Genomic DNA, 19,306 nt, shown 5'->3' with positions numbered 1-19,306 from the left:
ATAAAATACTAAAAATGTAACAAGAAAAACATAAAGTTAAGTTTGTCGTAAAACAAAAGTTGCTCAAAATGATCTCCTAAAGAAGGGAAAAATAAAAATAATCGAAAAAAATTGAGGCAGTAGAGGGCTAAAGTTCAAATTCAATTCAAAGCTTTTCCCCTAAAAACCCCTTTCATCAAAATATACTATTCAATGCTAAACTTTCCACCACGACAGCAACAACAACAGCAAGCTCAAAGCCACGTTATCGCCACGCCAAAGTTTTCCGAAATTCCATGGCCCAGCGCAAGCCCACCCCAAACGGTAAGAAGAAGAGTTAGTCAACTCTCGGCGGTGAATGGTTGCGTGTCACCTGAAAATTTATGAAACTCAAAGGTTGTGTGCCGTCGTCGATCTTTTTTTTCCCACAGAGAAGGTTAAATTTTCCTCCCGCTCTCTCTCTCTCCCTCCCAAACTGCACCACCAGAATGCACTTTTCCAGCAAGTTTTTCTCTTTTTTTCCTCTTTCTTTTGCGTCTGGCGGTTTTGGTCGTGTCACATAGTTGCAAACCAAGAATGTCCCACAGGGCCTTTGGTGGCCAACTTTACCCGTGAGTGTGTGTGTGTGTGAGTTTGTATTTGTGCCTTGGCTTTGGACGGCTGAAAGTTTGGCGTCACTAAGAAGCGGTGAAATGAGGAGAAAAAGAACCGTTTTACCTTAATACTTGAAACAATCCTTCGAAGCTTTGCAGGCAGCGGAGAGAGGGCTACTGTTGGCGCAACGGGCGTGGAATAAGGGGGGGACGTGGGGAAGGAGGCCATAAATTATGCTGCGTCGGTGCACCTTTCAGGTCGATTTGGAGGTTGGTTTTTCGAGGGTGGAGGAAACCAGAGGGATTTGCGAGTCAACAAAGGGTTTCTAAAGATGGATGCATTTCTTGGGCCATAGTTGGCTGAAGAAAGTTTAAAAGAGAGGGAAAATGCCTCAAGGGTGACATAAGAATTTTTTGTGAAGTATTTCATGATTTTTATTTGTCTATTTTAAAGTTTTGCTTATTCCTATAATTGATTTAGCTAAAATATTTACAGTAGTATTGTGTGAGAACTTTTTCATAATTTCATAACACGAGCCTCATTTGCTAATGAAAGTATTAAAGTTCACTAACTTAGGCTACATGTTCTCAGTGGTGTTTGATATGTTTGAAAACGGAGATTTTATAGAAAACCTAGATAATAATATATCACAAGATCGGAAATGTTATGCCCTTTACATGCATGCATGAAGGAATGCGAAACATGGATAGGTACGGATGACGACGGATTTTCCGACGGCGTAATTCCGAGTTGGTCAACGAAAAATCAATTATTTAGATCAAAAGGCCCCTAAAACTGTTATATTCACTCCAAAATGTAAGTTTAGCAGTTTTATGGTAATATAGTTATTAAAAGTTTCGAAAAGTTTTAAATAGAATTTTGAAAGTTATATAAACTTTAACACTAACTAATAAGTCTATTTAACATTGAATCGAAAATCTTTTCTAGTTTAGTCTAGCATGACTATTTGGGGTTGGGATACTCGAGTAATGGTGATTTATAACATGTTTTTTTTTTATTTCGAAAGGTGTAAAATGTACATACTTTTTATGATCGTTTTTAATGCTTTTTCATGTTTAGTTTTGTTATAGAACTTTTTATAGAAATAATCTTTTCATTAACTTCTTTGGCAGAATTGCAACTTTTTTTTTATTCGGCCTTTTTACCTATTTTTTTACTGTGCAAATTATACACAGCATAAAAAGGTAATAAAATACCAAGCACATTCTATGTGAGAAAAGTGTTAAATAATGCATGTGAATTTTTTTCAACACAAAAAAAATAAACCTGGTACATTTCGCCGAAAGTCATTTCGCAGAGTAGAAATTTGGTTTTTAATTTTTTAATTGAATTAAATGAATATATTACTAAATTTCTTGAAACGCTACTAATGTCGAAACTGCTCTTGAAAAAACAGGTAAATAGTCCTTCTAAATTAACTACTCATGTAAGAACTCAAAATAAGTAATTCGAAAAAGTTTTCAAATTCTAAAGTTCTCAAAATAGTAGTTTATGCAACAAGTTGCAAAAAAAGATTTTTTCAGCACGAGTCGTACATTTATCCAACGAGGTTCACCGAGTTGGATAAATACGAAGAGTGCTGAAAAAATCAAGTTTTGCAACGAGTTCCATACAATTTTTTTTGCAATTCCAAAAAACACACACTGAGTGAAATTGTATGTCAAATTTTCATGTATTTTGTCAATAAATCGTTTAAATCAATAAAATGTTGAAAAGTGTTACTTTTCGAAACAAGTGCTGAAAAGTTCAACTTTTCAGCACCCATTTGAGTGCTGAAAAGTAGAACTTTTCAGCATTTATTTTGAAAAGTGTTGCTATTCGATTCTGTTATTTTTGGTACAGAAAAGTAGGTAGGTAGTAGGTAGGTAGGTAGTATTTCGTCGTTCAAGAATGACAGGAAAAGTAAGTAGTTTCACGACGGAATTGCAAAAAAGATTTTTTTCAAACTTTTATTTAATAAAGAGTCAAAATGAAAAGTAAGCATTGTAAATAAATTTGAGTTAATTTTGTTTCTATATTTCACCGAAAAATATTATTAATTAATAATCCCCTCGTAATTTTTCGTTCAGCCCAGTTTGCGAGCAGCATTCGCTGATGTTCTCAGTCCAGTTATGAAACGAGTACTGTACAAACAAATGTTTTTGAAGTTTTTCGGGTAAGGCTTGTAGATTATAACAATCATTATTTTTCATTTCCTATTTTTGGCCGTTGCAAATATTTTCCAAAGTTTTTGTCGCTTGGTTTAAAAAATCAGGAAACAAATTTTTTTTTCAAAAACTTGATTTTTTTTATGAAAATAGAAGTCTTATCAAAATCAGGTTTGCCCAACCTTTTTGGCCCATTTTTCACATTTAGAATCGTCAAAAACACAATGGCTCATTTTTTTTGCGGTTTATTTGATGGACTATATTTTTGCAATTCGTTTTTATGTGAGTTTTAAGTAAAAATCTGACCCGGCCCGCGAGTCGGATGGATTTTTGACTTCAAATGAAGGTAAAAACGACCTGTAACAATATTTTTTCACACTTTTGTCAAAGATACGTCACTGATCATCTGAGAATCGCTTCCATCAAATTAACTATGAAAAATTGACATTTGTGATTTTGACGTCCAAAACTGTCAAAAATTGAGCCATAAAGGTTGGGCAGGCCTGGCCTACAAAACAAATTTTTGATTTTTTTTTAAATGAATTCCAATATACAGCGCAACAAAAACTTTTTTCCTTTCACAAAAAATATTTAATAAACTTATGATGGGAAAACAACTAAACAGATTAGAGCAACACATGTCTCATGGTGAGAAACATTGGAAAGTGATAAACATTGAATAAAGAAGATTATTTGCGAAAAAATTGTGCACTATATTCCGCCGGGGAATTGAACCCCGTTCTATCTCATACCGTAAGAACGCATCACCGATCTGCCAACGGAACCAAACCACCGTGCTGAGAGGCGACCTCTCAGAACGTGATCAGTTTCTACTGGGTAATCGTATGACATTTGTTACATGTCTCCGACGCAACTTATCTTCTTTATTCAATGTTTATCACTTTCCAATGTTTCTCACCATGAGACATGTGTTGCTCTAATTTATACACCCAAAATTCAGAATCGAGATAATCGTTCTCTCAAAATTTATTGAGGGCTCAGTGCCAAAATCGATAGAATAATGGTACCAACTCACACCATCATATCAAATGAGTTCATTCGTTAGTTGAATCAATAAATCTCCAACAAGTGTCATACATCGACTTCTGACTTCTCCATGGTCACCAAGCTGTGGTGGCCGAGGCAGCTAAGTCATTGGATTGGTTTGTCAAAGGTCTCTGGTTCGATTCCCGTTGTCGACACTTTTGGTTTTTTGTTTGACGGATGAACTTTTTTTGCAAATGAACCTCGAGAGAATAGTTCTATCGCCCATCTCGAGCTGTGTTCTCTGCGTCCGTGAATGGTACCACTATTCTCTCGACTCGAGACCATCATTCTCTCGGACTAGCGCTGCCAGTTTTGGGTGTACGGTTCCCCTCCTTCTGGGTCAAAAACTCAAAATTACAACTAAACAGATGTATTTTGCAGTTTAAAACATTTTTTCAGAAAAAGTTTTGAAACCGTGGCTTGTAATTTATTTAAAAAAAAAATGTGTGCGAATCGCTTATACTAATGGGCTACCGTAAAACGGGGTGACTTTGATAGCCGGGGTGACTTCGATAGGTTTGAGATTTTTCCGCAAAATGAATAGTACAAATTAAATACGTACGCAATGGTTTGAAATCAGACTGACCGTGGAAGAGAAGTGTTCAAAGTACTTCAAAAAGAACTTTTCAAAAAAAAAAAAAAAATAAAAGTTTCAAAAGTTAGTTAACTATAATAACGAAAAAGTTGATGAAAGGCATTATTACAAACTTCTCAAATTGTCATGATTTTCTCAATGAACATGACATTGAATCGGAAAACGGAATGCATTTTTAGATTCTTTGGACAATTTTCCACTAAGAGAAGACATAATAAGGTTGTGAATAATTTGAAACACAATTTAAAAAAATCTCCGAAATAATAGGAAGTGTTAGTTGAACAAGTTTTTTGTAAAATGTGAAAACTTTTGATTCATGCTTCGAAATCAGTTTAAAATGCAATATAATTCAATAATTTTATAAACAAAACTAGTTTTTATGAATTGCAGGAAAAAAAATACATTTTTAAAATTTCACCTAAAATTTATATGTATTTTGTTCAAAAGCTTATAAACTAAGTTAACTAAATATAAACATAGATTTTTTTCTTAAAAACTATATCAGCAACCTTAGCGATGGTACATTTGACGTAAAAATGAAATTTGTGCACCTTAAATCTATTTTTTTACCAAAAAAATATAACTACCAAAATCACCCCGGAATTTAAACTAAGAATTTTTAACGTATTTTTCTAAACACTATTCGGTGGCCTACCCCAGTACATGTTAAAAAAATCTTGAGAAAAACCTTACCGGTTAAAAAATATTTCAAAAATATATTGAAATCCTATCAAAGTCACCCCAGTTTATGGTACCACCTGGTGCTAATATCTCGTTTTTGCTAAAAGTGGATATTAGCCGTTTTTTCAATGGTGGGCAGATTAGTATGTAATATTTTTCAAAATACTTTGAAATAATACCTTTTTATACACCTAGGCTTAAATAATTACTTTTCTGTTGTTTGTTTGTTTATTTTTTTTGTTCGAATACATTTTCCAATATTTTATTCAATCTGAGACACCAGTTTAGATTTTTTACCGGATTTGCAAGTTGAAAAATCGGTAATGTTTAGATTGGTAAATAATCTGTCAAACAGATCCAAATTTTACCGAATGTCGGTCGGTTGTAAGATGCCAATAAAGAACTTCATAACCAAATTACGGAGAGTTTTTACCGGATTCAGTAATTTTCAGTTTACCGAATTTTTCAGTAGTTGAAAGTTCTCTAAAAGAAATCTACGTGAGTAGTTTTTTTGGCCACAAATATTAAATATGATAAAAAGATTTCATCATTTTCAAAATGTGTTATGGAAAGAATTTTTAAACGCTGAGAAGGTTTACGTCTAAGCCAAATTTCGTTTTAAAATTATAAAATTCCAAAGTGCGTGTCATTGAACAAAGTAAATTTCAGGCAATTGTTACGACACCATCGGATCATGGTACACTATGGCTATTTTTGGGGGGTTTTATTCAATATAAACCAGGTAAGGATGCATCAGTTTCAAGTGGCCAACGAGAACTTTAAAACACTTTTGAAGGGTCGCAACTATTTGTTTGGAATCAGAAGACTATTATTTTTATTTTTTTATCAGCGACTCTGGCCTAGAGATCCTAAATAGGGAGACTGGACGAAGTGAATTTGACGTACCCAAACAGACGCGAGTTTGACGTATCCAAACGAGCATTTGCCTTTACGCCCAGCAAAACTTATCAGTGTTGCCAAGCTCAAAACATACGTTGCCCGATCGATTTAGCAAGCTTAGACCAGTCTCCCTATTTAGGGTCTCTACTCTGGCCGCCTTTACAGAATGTGAAATACTTTCTAAACAATTCAGTGACCAATTGTTGGTTGTCTAGTCAGGTACACAGTAAAAATGATGGTAATATTCATCAGGAAATGGTGACAGATATTGTGGCAAAAAAATGATAAATTATACCTCAGAAAATGGTGAATTTTCATCAGAAAATTATGAAATTTACCTCAAATAATGGTGAAATTTACCTAAAAAAATGATGAAATTTACCGCAAAAATGTTGAATTTTACGAAAGAATGTGTATTATTGCATTGGGACCCTCCATAAACCACGTGGACACTTTATGGGGGGGGTGGGGGTATGGCGATTGTCCACGATCCATACAAAAAAGTTTTTTTTTGTATGGAAAATTGTCCACGAAGGGGGGGGGGGTAACAGATTCCCAAAAAAGTGTCCACGTGGTTTATGGATGGTCCCATTAAAAAATGTGTAATTTTGGGCTCAGAAAATGGAAGGATAGGTATTGAACTGTCATCCATTTCAGAGAACGTAAATAAAACATTTAATTCAAGCGAATATTTTTTTCATGACTTTCAGGGTACTTTGTGCTTGATCACTCTAAGAACTCGGGTTGGTTTTTTAGCAAATATTACTTTAAGGTTAGACAGAACGCCAGTTCTTGGACAACTTTTGTTCAAATTAAATAAATGCCTGAACAACACCCGGACTATTCTTCCAAAACAGTCCGGAAGAAGCACTAACACAAACTCACCACAACAAACCACGACGGTGACACGAAATCTGCGACGATTCCTGGACGTAAACACCCGGCACCTTCCTCCAGACCGATCCGGAAGAAGCACCAACACAAACTCACCAAAACACACAACGACGACGGCACAGAATCTGCAACGATTGTTTGACGCACGAGCGACCAAAACTCCCGGACACGCGACGATTGAATCACGATCCGACAGGCTTCTGCCGACCACTTGTCAAAACGTTGCGTTTGACAGTTTTCAAAGTCCCTGGGTCAAAAGATGATTGAATATTGTACCTAAATTGGATGAATATTACTCAAGTATACGAATAGCAAAAATAATGTTGAATATTCATCAAAAATTAAGTAACATTACACATTTTTTTGTGTAAAACTTGTTTGACAAAAAAAAATCGTTATTCAACAATTATAGAGGTAAAATTCATCATTCTATTTTTCAACATTCTGTTTTCAACCTTCCATTTTTACATTATTTTTTGTTGTGTAATGTCATGATTGAAAATTTTACACCAAAACTTGATAAGACCAAATTGCAGAAATTCGATTTGCAATAATAAAAATTAAACATTATTAAATAATAATTATCAGTACACAGAAAAAAAAGTTGAGTTTTGGAATGTTGAAAATTTGGTAGGTTGAATATTACCACTTTTTTTGAGTAATATTACATAAAAAATATGTAAAAATGTGAACCTGATGAATATTCATCAAAAACTGATGAAAATTCATCATTTTCTGGGGTAAAATTAATCATTTTTTTTTGCCACAAAATCTGTCACCATTTCCTGATGAATATTACCATCATTTTTTTTCTGTGTAGTGCTGCAATTCAATACTACTACCTTGAGATGACATAGCTTTGCAGCAATAAATGAATTGGTTTGGGCTCACAAAAATTTCTACATGGATATCAGCCTTCAGGGTGTTCATCTTAGGATTGTAGTTTTTTCTTGACTCCATTAGCAAATAATTATACCCGGAGATCACAACACTATCAGTCCCATCCAAACTTATTTGACTAATCCATCAGCGAACCGAAATCTCAGAAAGCAGCTTTCCACGTGGCTGAGTAAATACCAGTCAGTCAGTTGGCCAATGACAACAGTGTCCAAGTACTGATATCACAGTTGAGCAGCTAAAAAAAAAAATTTAAACATGGCAGATGTGTCCCTGAAAATCTGTCCACGTGGACAGTCGCAGAAAAATCGCTGATGCGTGAGAAGTCCTCAAAACTGAGCTGAAACTTGTTCCACTGGCACGGTTATATCTGTCAAACTGAGCAAACAGGTTTGTTATAACTTTGCATAACCCTGGCTGCTGGTGTTGTGATCTTGTTGCATGATGTTGAACGATTAATGACGAATTTTAGCTAATTGTGAACTAAGGGTTACTAGAAGCCAATTAGCCCTTTCCACTCTAATCGGTGCGCAACACGTGGAGACCAACTTTCGCAACCCAAAAGGGTAAAAATTATCACATTTCCGAGTAAAAACTGACGACTGTGACAAATTAATTTCCCCCGGGGGTATGATCCTGGCCAAACGTAACTAGCACAGCCGCACGCTGTAGGTTCGTCATAATTTTCACAACCTCAACGGCTAATCTCTTCCGCCAGGGCTTGAACGTTTTATTATCAGCTTGCTGTTGTCCACGAAGAACTTTTCCTCCAAGTCTCAGCTGACGGACGGTATCAGCAGGACCAGGACCAGTCCCGTGGATTAGAGGGCATAATTTTTCACGTAATTTTTTTTTTCGGGAAAAACTCTTGAAACGCTCCTCTCCATGACGATTTAAGCTTGGGCGGATTAAGTGGTCTCACTCGCGGGAAAGTGATGCCCTTGGGGTGGTAATGATGGTGAAAAACGCCTCTTTTTGGCTCGTCAAAGCATAATTGGACGTAATTGAGCTGCGCGTTGATTGAAATCGGAAACTTTTTTAATCCTTGGGAAAGCTTTGGGGGCTGGTTGGCATTCGTTAGATAACAATTTAATTCGTATTTTTTTTGTCTTTTTTGAGAATTATTTTGATTCAATTTTCTTAAATACATTTTTCTCATTTCTTGTAATAAAACATCAAAATTCTTGTGCTAAAATGTAAAAGTTCATTCCATTGTCACAAAAAAAAAAAACGAAAGTTCGACCCATTTTAATCAACTTCATCTCTCACTTTCACCCAGCTTTCACACCCTCCCAAGGACCCCAACCCACGGTGGTAGAAGGTGCTAAAGGCCATCAGCAATGACCATCAGCGTGAGTGATAATGACTCTTTTTATTTCAACTGTCCCGCCAGCAGCAGCGAAATAGTTGAATTTAATTAGTTTTAATTTAGCTCGCGTGTTCCGGCTGCTCGAGCTGTTTACTTTATTACAAACTCGCTTTTTCTTTCTTTTCTTGCCTTTTTTTTGCTCCTAGCTTCAATAAGGATACGATGGGTGATCGTTTTGTCCTTTGGTTGATGGGGGAAAAAGGACAATTCTCTTCCAGTTGTGCCGCAATGTAGCTCTATTTTATTGGGACGATTCCGCTTGAACGATTGTATCAGCAAGAAAAGGAACATCGCTGAACCATTGGAGACTTAAATCGGTCAGCAACTTTAATTTTTAGGTCATTTATCAGGTGGTTCTGACTTGAAATGAATGAGAAAAATCTTTTAAATAATGTTTGTTGTTTCTATATTTTTAAATCGGCAAAATTTCAATGAATTGGAATGAGCTTACATTGATTTCAGTTTTTTTTAAGGTTATGAAATTATACATTTCGATTTCTCAAAATTTATATTTCGTCGCTTTTTACACAAAAAAACTTCACTACCACAACTGAAAAAAAAACTACTCCAAAATATACATTGTAGTAAACAAAGGCACTTATTTTATTTATTTATTTATATGCAGCCATCTTGAAGATGGAAACTGCAAAATGTCGTCAAACGACCAACCACTGCAAATTTCCAAACCAGACTGAAGACTCGGCCCCGACTCACGATCTATCCCAGAGCACACACACACACATACCACTCTCTTGTTTTATTTCTCGCCAGCGCGCACCGTGCAGGCATCGCAGCAATCGATGACATCGTTCGGTGTCACTCTCCCTCTCTCTTTCCATTGGTAGCGCTTCGCGTTGCGCAGACAGACAAGCTCAACCTGCTCGACGCACCCACACTTGTACGGTCACTCACGCGTTGCTGGCCTTTTTCGTGGTGCACGAGGTAGCTCTTGTTTTGTGTGCGTCGTCGTTGCATCTCAGCAAGCAACAACAATCAAGTTTCGATTCCAACATTTGAAATGGTCAAATATCATTTGTAGCACTTATTTGCCGTAGAATATTTCAATAGATAATTTAATTTTGCCTAATATTGCCTATCCTCGTCTCATTCTCTACATACATATACTGAGATAATGTTGATGTTTGACTTCTCCAAACTAGTTTTTTTGTTACTTTTATAATTAAATTTGATCAAATAAAATTTAATTTGAACTCATCTACAAACGAAACGGCAACTTTTGATTTGGTTAAAAATTGTTAAGCATGTCATTTTCGTTCTTCAAAAGTTAATTTTGGATTTAACGGTCGAACGTTACAGGCATTTTAAGGAAAAAATTGCAATCTAAAGCACAAATATCTCAAAACGTAACTGACTCTATTGCTGTCTGTTTCTGTTGCTAGTACCAACCACTAGTGTCTCCTTTTTATCTACAAGTACTTCGCCGCCATGGACTCCTAAGTGTATGAAAGTATGGCACAGGTTGAAGGCGCCGAACACAAATAGGGGAAAGTGGGGCAAGTGTAACAAGCTAAGGAAATGCTCGTAATAACCCATTAAAAAGTTAAAAAACCTGTCGGATTTTATTATAATCATCTTATTCTAGGTCTTGACTAAGACTTTGTCAAAGCAAGTTTTTAAAAAAATCCTGTTTTTTAATGTAAAAAATTGATTTTAAAAATTTTGATTTTCCGTACGTTCTACTCAACTAGTGGGGCAAGACGAACAACCCGTTGGGGCAAGAGGAACAATGCATGAAAAAACATGTTAATTTGCTAATAATTGAACTGTTATCCCTCAGATACATCAGATTAGAATGTATTTGAAAGGTTTCTTCCATTTTTAGATTAAATAATAATGTTTTACTAAAAATTTTATCGTTTTTACGAAAAAAAATATTACTTAGATGATAAATAGTAAATTTTCATAATATCACTATTTTTTGTATGGACAATTTTTTTTAACGATTGTTAATCAGTTTTTAAGTACTTTCATGTATTTATTTCCCAATAAAATATGTTGTTGCCGCAATCCGTATTTTTTCCATACTAAAATCCTTATGGTACACTTGCCCCACCTGAACAAGATTTTTTGAAATTTCTCAACAAAAATAACCAAAAGTTAAATCATACTTTGTAATAGGTGCATGGCATTGGTAGGGACACTACTGATCTAGGAAAAATAGCACTTTGATAAAATGAGCCTTAAAACGAACCCTAAGCCTTATTTTGTACTTTCCCAATATTATAAGAAAACAAAGGTTTTGAAAAAAACTTCATTAAATCTTATGCTCCGTGGCGTTTACGTCGTTTTGGCGGTTATGTGGTAGAAGAATCAGCTAATTGCATTGCTAGCAACAATTCCTCATACTGGAAATATCCAAAATTGTAAAAATTACGGCCGTACGAGCGATTGTCCCTCTTGCCCCATATGGTCGTCTTGCCCCACCTTCCCCTATTAAAACTCAGAATTTTAGAGCACCCACCTCAGAATTCAAACCAGCGACCTCTGGAACGCGGTACCAGTGCGCGATCCAATTGATCCACACGAGCGAGACAAATATCTCAAAAATTACAAGCCAAATTTATGCGCCAAATTGCATTCGAGACGGAAGTTCAGCACTACTAACGCTGAAAAAAATTCAGGAACATTTTTTTTAAACTCAAAATATCTTCATTTGGAAATGTCTAACTTTCAAGGAAAAAGTGTTTGGAACCACCCTGATTGTTCATTGTTTTTCACGTTGTCGATTTTTTGTCATATTTTTGTATTTTATAATGAAAAATAATCAAATAAAGCCATAGAAACTCAAAATATGACCCATACATAACAAATAGTTGAACAATTTCCGATTTTCGTTAGGGGGGTCCTATAAACTTATCCCTTGAAAATTAGACTTATAAAATAAAAATATCGAGTCAAAAGTGGCAGGCGCATGAAATTTAGCTTGCAGTTTTTTTAGATTTAAGATTTAATTTTTCTAAGCTCTAAAACAGGGGTGCTCAAAGTTTTTGAGTGGCGGGCCAAATATGATGCTTACAGGTTAAAATTGTTTATTTAAAAAAATGTTTATATAATACTATAAAACTGTAGAATACGGGAAACCCAAATATTCACAATTGTTTTTTTCTAAAATATAATTGAATTTTGAGGTTGACATGAAACACAAAATGACTTATTGACATCAAGGAAAGAAATTACCTTGATACAGCGAAATTACCCTAGACAGGATTGCTATGCTCGTGAGAGGATATGGAAATTGAACTTATTATGGAAAAGCTCATAGAATAAATTAATGAAAATAATTAAAAAAAACTATAGATTTAATTTCTGTGGTGTAACTGCGAAGTATGCTTCAAGATAAATTTTTAGGTCCAATTTTTTTGGCTTCTCTCATAGTTATTGGAATTTTTGATTATAGTTATTGGAATTTTTGACAAGTTAAATTTTTAACTTTTTTAATAAGAAGGTCAAAGAAGCATTGGTTTATTCGAACTTGGACATCGAACATTGAACTTCTAATGTTTTATTCAATTTAGAATTGTATAATTTTGCTTCGATATTTATAAGTATAAAATTTCCCGGGAGTCTCGACCGAATTTCCCGGGAATCGAGAGGTCCAAAAATGGTCGATTTCTTGGGATTTTTTCCCGGGAATTCCCGCTCGTCACCTTCTTACCAATAGATCACATTATTATTGTTAATTATTTTTTTAAATTGTTGCAAAGAAACTCAATTTTAGTAATATTTTAGTCTGGATCAGGTGTTGCGTTCTCAATTCGTAACCGAAATTTCATGAGTTCGAATCCCGAGGTGGGTGGTTTATAAAAATTTTGGGCTCAACTCACAAACATGTTGCGTCATTACTTTTCAATTAATATTTAATAACGTATATTTTTGCTGCCTTTTCAATTTCACACTTTGCTAATATTTTAACGTTTTAAAACTTTTTTTCCAATCAATCATGATGGAATTTACGGATTTCAAGCACATTGACTCGTTGAATTGTTTTAATCAGGTAGATTTTTCAACAAAATATCGGTTTCGAATATTCAAGATTCAGGTATGGATAAATCATTCGTTTTATAATAACAAAAACTATGAATATTCATTATTCTGCATTTAAAAATTATAAAATCACTTTATAAGTGGTCCATAGGGCAATTTTCCGTGACCATTCAAATAGCCACAAAAAATCACAACGTGGGCCACATTTGGCCCGCGGGCCATACTTTGGTCACCCCTGCACTAAAAGATCTCAGAACTTATTTTTTCTCGGAAATTTAACTATGAATTAGCACGATGAAAATGATTTTTTAAGGTTTTCTTTGATCCTATCGATTAAAATCAGTCGTAGAATTAAGGCGTAGACTGTGAGATTAAATTGTGGTGTCTTGGACAAAGTAACTTGGATTGGCATGTTCAACAAATCTCTGGAATACAAAAAAATGCAAAAATATTCTCGGAAGGTAAGATTTTCTAAAACACCATTGTCGAGAACCACCCTATCATTCAAACAAAACCATAATTACCACTTCTCATTATAATGTATTTTCTGCAAAAATTCAGAATATATTTTCGGCTTCAATGGTAAATTTTGGACAAAGAGCTGAATGTTCGGGTTCAACATTGATTTTTCGGAAACGAAACAGTTTGTTTTTAATGATCCAAAAATGTCAGAATTGCCAAGTTAAAAAAAATGATTTTAAGGGTAAGCCTTGATGCTATGGATAGAATTAGTGAATAAATAGACTGCCAGATAACATTTTCGTGGCTTGGATAAAGTTGCTTGCATGCTCAACTTCTTTTTAAAACACCATTATCGTCAATTATTTTGACCATTTTGAAGACATCAAAGCTGCACTTTTTTTTTAATCTTGACCTCTGGGCAGCGTAAAAAATATTACTTTTTTAATTATGTATACTTATATAACCTTAAAAATGCCTCTAAAGCACTTAACATTAAATAACATTTATTCTGAAACTTTACTTTTATCCGAGTTAAAAATTGAAACTTAATTTGTATGGATATGATTGGACATAAAAAATCACTATGTTCTTATGTGCTTTAAAAAATATTATATATTATATTAACAGAACATTCATGAAACTTTTTATGTGTAAGCTTCCAAAGCATTATCTTTAGAGGAAGCTTTTATCGTTCTCAATGCTTTAAACACTTACCTGAATTGTAATATCTTATCCAAAGCTCAGAAAAAAACATCCTCAAAAAAGCTCAATACTTTGTCATCCTAAAAGCTCTTATCATCGCGGAGCTTATGCTCGCCTCCGTTATCCTGAAAGCATCCTCTCAGAAAGCTCCATCACATTCCAAGAGCTTTTCGCCCTCTGAGAAAAGCTTATAATAAAGAGTGCGCATGCTTTTCACCACCCAACAAGGACAACAAATGAGGGGAAAATTTGTGGTGAAAGCTGCCTGGAATACCTTACTGCAGGGAAAACATGCCGGGGTTTTTCAAGGTTGTCCGTGTTGTTTTTGCGGTTATCCTTGGGAATTTTTTTTATGTTGTTGTTGCTTTGAAGTTTTAGACGAGCTTAAGATAGAGCTCACAGCAGGTAAAACTTTAATGAATGGTGGAAAACTTTGTCATTGACGATTTCTCCTCGACTTTTATTATAGCAAAAAAGGGCGGGAAATCTCCCAAATCGTACTTACCGAGTATCAGAACGACGAAAACGAATCTCAGCAGTGTCACTAGCATGATGATATGTTCTGTTTTCTTTTCTTTTTTTTCTTCAAGTTTGTGTAAGTGTGTATCTGTTTGTTGTTGTTTTCCGCCGTCCACACGTGCACGCGTCTCACGTGTCCACTTTCAACCACGGCGGCGGTTCACGTTAGTTTCGAGGGGGGTGGTTTTGCGCTGTTTTGTTTTCTCTTCCATCGGAGGAAAATGCGCCTCCAAGATGACGGTGAAGGTGTCTCTGGCGTGTTTTTTCTTGCTGTGGGTGTGAGTGTGTATTTTTTGCTTCAGTTATGTTTTTGTTTTTCCTGGAAAAAGAGAGAGAGAGAAAAAAACGGGATCGCAGATTAGCATTAGTGTCATAAAAGAGAGGCTTTAAGAGCGGCGAAAATGGGACCAACTAAGAGCACCGGAAGAAGGTATTCTGATTAAAAGTGACACCGCTGAATGATCGTAAAGATTTGTGGGAAAAAGGTCTTAGAAGGACCAGGTGAAATTGCGTTTTCAGCCTGAAGGATTTTCTCAGCTTGTTTGGTGGGGGGTGGAGACCGTTTTATTGTTCGAAAAAATTTGATAAATCATTCGTTTTTATTTGTTTACACTTTAAATAAAATGAAAGAAGTAATTTTTTAATTTGTTAATTTGTTAATTTGACAATTTGTTAATTTGTTAATTTGTTAATTTGTTAATTTGTTAATTTGTTAATTTGTTAATTTGTTAATTTGTTAATTTGTTATTTTTTTAATTTGTTAATTTGTTAATTTGTTAATTTGTTAACTTGTTAATTTGTTAATTTGTTAATTTGTTAATTTGTTAATTTGTTAATTTGTTAATTTGTTAATTTGTTAATTTGTTAATTTGTTAATTTGTTAATTTGTTAATTTGTTAATTTGTTAATTTGTTAATTTGTTAATTTGTTAATTTGTTAATTTGTTAATTTGTTAATTTGTTAATTTGTTAATTTGTTAATTTGTTAATTTGTTAATTTGTTAATTTGTTAATTTGTTAATTTGTTAATTTGTTAATTTGTTGATTTGTTAATTTGTTAATTTGTTAATTTGTTAATTTGTTAATTTGTTAATTTGTTAATTTGTTAATTTGTTAATTTGTTAATTTGTTAATTTGTTAATTTGTTAATTTGTTAATTTGTTAATTTGTTAATTTGTTAATTTGTTAATTTGTTAATTTGTTAATTTGTTAATTTGTTAATTTGTTAATTTGTTAATTTGTTAATTTGTTAATTTGTTAATTTGTTAATTTGTTAATTTGTTAATTTGTTAATTTGTTAATTTGTTAATTTGTTAATTTGTTAATTTGTTAATTTGTTAATTTGTTAATTTGTTAATTTGTTAATTTGTTAATTTGTTAATTTGTTAATTTGTTAATTTGTTAATTTGTTAATTTGTTAATTTGTTAATTTGTTAATTTGTTAATTTGTTAATTTGTTAATTTGTTAATTTGTTAATTTGTTAATTTGTTAATTTGTTAATTTGTTAATTTGTTAATTTGTTAATTTGTTAATTTGTTAATTTGTTAATTTGTTAATTTGTTAATTTGTTAATTTGTTAATTTGTTAATTTGTTAATTTGTTAATTTGTTAATTTGTTAATTTGTTAATTTGTTAATTTGTTAATTTGTTAATTTGTTAATTTGTTAATTTGTTAATTTGTTAATTTGTTAATTTGTTAATTTGTTAATTTGTTAATTTGTTAATTTGTTAATTTGTTAATTTGTTAATTTGTTAATTTGTTAATTTGTTAATTTGTTAATTTGTTAATTTGTTAATTTGTTAATTTGTTAATTTGTTCATTTGTTAATTTGTTAATTTGTTAATTTGTTAATTTGTTAATTTGTTAATTTGTTAGTTTGTTGAGTTTTTTGAGCATAATTTTTCAATTTTTCATTATACATCTCCAGCAAATTTAAACACAAATCAAATTAAACAAAATCTCTACCATAATCACTCAATTACCATCAAAATTATTTGACATGGTACGATCATCATTCGGTTCAAAGTCTCTAAATCGGTGGGCACCCACCCATACCCACATTTCCCAAAACAATCATTATGGAAAACGCAAGGCACCACAATCACTTCACCCCGGCACCAAAGACCATAATGCTTTGATTTGATCGACTGACACACTCCAGTCATTATTCTGACAATTGCTCTCCCATTAACCCTTGCGACCGGTGCGGGGGTGCTCCCTGTTTTCCTCTATCGGTCAGGACATTTCAATTCAGTTCAACAGTCACAGCACGGAAATCATTTGGCTTTGCTAAGCTGTCGTCGTCGTTGGTGAGTTGATACTGCGTCCCACTTTTTGGATGGTAAAAGGGATTTTAACCCTTGGTTCACCATTCTCTTCATTTTTTTTCTTTTATCAATACATAATGCATTATATTATAGTTTTCGTCGTTTTAATAGTAGTGTTGGAAGTTGGAAAAAAATGTAAAAACAAAAAACAAATCTCTTCAAGGGTCACCAAACTCAGAACTTGCGGTGGATTAAGACACTTCTGGAAGGGACTGCCGAGGCCCAACGCTGTGCTGCGGTTTGCTCCATAAAACATAAACCTACACCCATTTCAGTCACCCCAACCCCCCAACCGCTTCTCCCACCTCACCCCCTCCCATGAAGCGATGATATGCGGTTTTTGTTTTACGGACTATCGTCAAAGGCGCGCGCTCGCAATTCCGAGGCACAAAAACGCAACCCCATGAACTGCTCGTTCGTGGAATCATGGGCCACACGGATCGTCACATGCCATCGCGTTGGTCGTGGCGAAAGCGTTAAAACCTGGCCCAACCGGCAATTTATTGCGCGGCCAAATAAAAGAGACCCAACAATGTTGAAAAAAAAAAAACAAAAAGGGGTTGTGAGTAGTTCACTTATAAGGGATAAATGTTCTTATTTACAATACTTTGTTTAACAGAGATATCATATTAAAAAAAAACAATCAAATAATCAATCTCCCCATCTCCAAAACACCTAATCACTTAATCACTCAATCACTCAATCATTCAATCACTCAATCATTCAAACACTCAATCACCAAATCTCCAAAATACCTAATCCCTCAATCACTCAATCACTCAATCACTCCATCACTCAATCACTCAAACACTCAATCACTCAATTACTCAATCAATCAAACACTCAATCATTCAAACACTTAATCACTCAATCACCAAATCTCCAAAATACCTAATCACTTAATCACTTAATCATTCAATCACTCAATCACTCAATCACTCAATCACTCAATCACTCAATCACTCAATCACTCAATCACTCAATCACTCAATCACTCAATCACTCAATCACTCAATCACTCAATCACTCAATCACTCAATCACTCAATCACTCAATCACTCAATCACTCAATCACTCAATCACTCAATCACTCAATCATTCAATCACTCAATCACTCAATCACACAATAAATCAATTACTTAATCAATGTATTCATTTTTCACCACTTTCTGATTTGATTTAAAAAAAAAATCAGAAACGCTACAACCTTTTTCACAGCTGAAAGTCAGCTCAAAAAATACCAGAAAAACGCCAAGAACTCAAAGTTTACGTGCCAGGGTTGCGCCCAGTTCGCCCTCGCTGGCGGAACAAAACGCCGAGGACATCAATTATGTAGATCTATACTGAAAGTGGCAGTAAAACGCGTGGATTTATTTGCCAAAGCGCGCAGTTTGAATATTTCAGGTGCAAATGGCTACCGGGTGCGGTTCGGCCGTGCTCCTCCGTGAAATGGGGTCAACATTTGATGGGGTATTTTGTGACATCATCGATATTTGAGCATTTATTTTTGTTCTTTTTCCAATGAAATCATTCTTTCAGGATTTTTGAATGTCAATCAAATTTTTGATTAGATTTTTTTACCATCTCTAAATCGATTAATACAATCGAAACATAGATTGACGAACAAAATCGACGTACCAAATTGATTGCGTTCAATTTGCTCAAAAGTTCCATCCGTTTCAATACCAGCTGGTTGGTTTTTGTGTCACATTCATCCATCGCTCTCGGTCTCTTTCCAGCTTCTGAGTCCCCCTTCCAAACACTGACCAGGTATCTGATGATGACGCTTCCAATTTGCTACCCTCCCTCTCAAAAGAGGGGGAAGGTCATCGAATTTCGCGATTGTCACAAACGAGTCAATCGCTCATTTTGTAGCTGTTCTTTCTTTTGTTTTTTTTTTGATAAAAGATATCAAAAGATATTTTAAATAAATGAAAAACTTAAATTTAAAAAAATAAACAGTCAACTTGCAACTACAAAGAAATTTTCGTTAAATTTATTCTGTAAACTTTTAGGTGAATTACTCTCCGCTACTAAACCGTCACTCATTGTCGGAGGGACGAAACCAAATCGAATCATCAATTTGTCTACTTCCCCATTATCGCCGCTGGACTGGACGTCGCGCTCGAATTGTTTTTCACACCCAGGAGGACACCAACAGGACTA

The 19,306-nt window shown here is 34.2% G+C and overlaps 1 protein-coding gene across 2 annotated transcripts in view; it reads right to left on the bottom strand.

Moving 5' to 3' along the window:
• The window catches only part of LOC120421797 (uncharacterized), a 418,386-nt gene that overhangs the window by 309,520 nt on the left and 89,560 nt on the right, over positions 1 to 19,306 (bottom strand). The window contains exon 2 of one of the 2 annotated variants that reach the window (XM_052706538.1): positions 14,799 to 15,131. The exons of the other annotated variant lie outside the window; for it this stretch is intronic. Within the exon in view, the coding sequence (XP_052562498.1) occupies positions 14,799 to 14,844 (46 nt within the window). The 5' untranslated portion in view covers positions 14,845 to 15,131. The remainder of the gene's footprint in view (positions 1 to 14,798; positions 15,132 to 19,306) is intronic. 2 annotated transcript variants of the gene reach the window in all.

The sequence above is a fragment of the Culex pipiens genome, chromosome 1 (assembly GCF_016801865.2).
Source record: "Culex pipiens pallens isolate TS chromosome 1, TS_CPP_V2, whole genome shotgun sequence".
NCBI lineage: Eukaryota > Metazoa > Arthropoda > Insecta > Diptera > Culicidae > Culex > Culex pipiens.
Note: the sequence above shows the minus strand (reverse complement) of the source record. Positions and strands in the feature narration are given on the sequence as shown.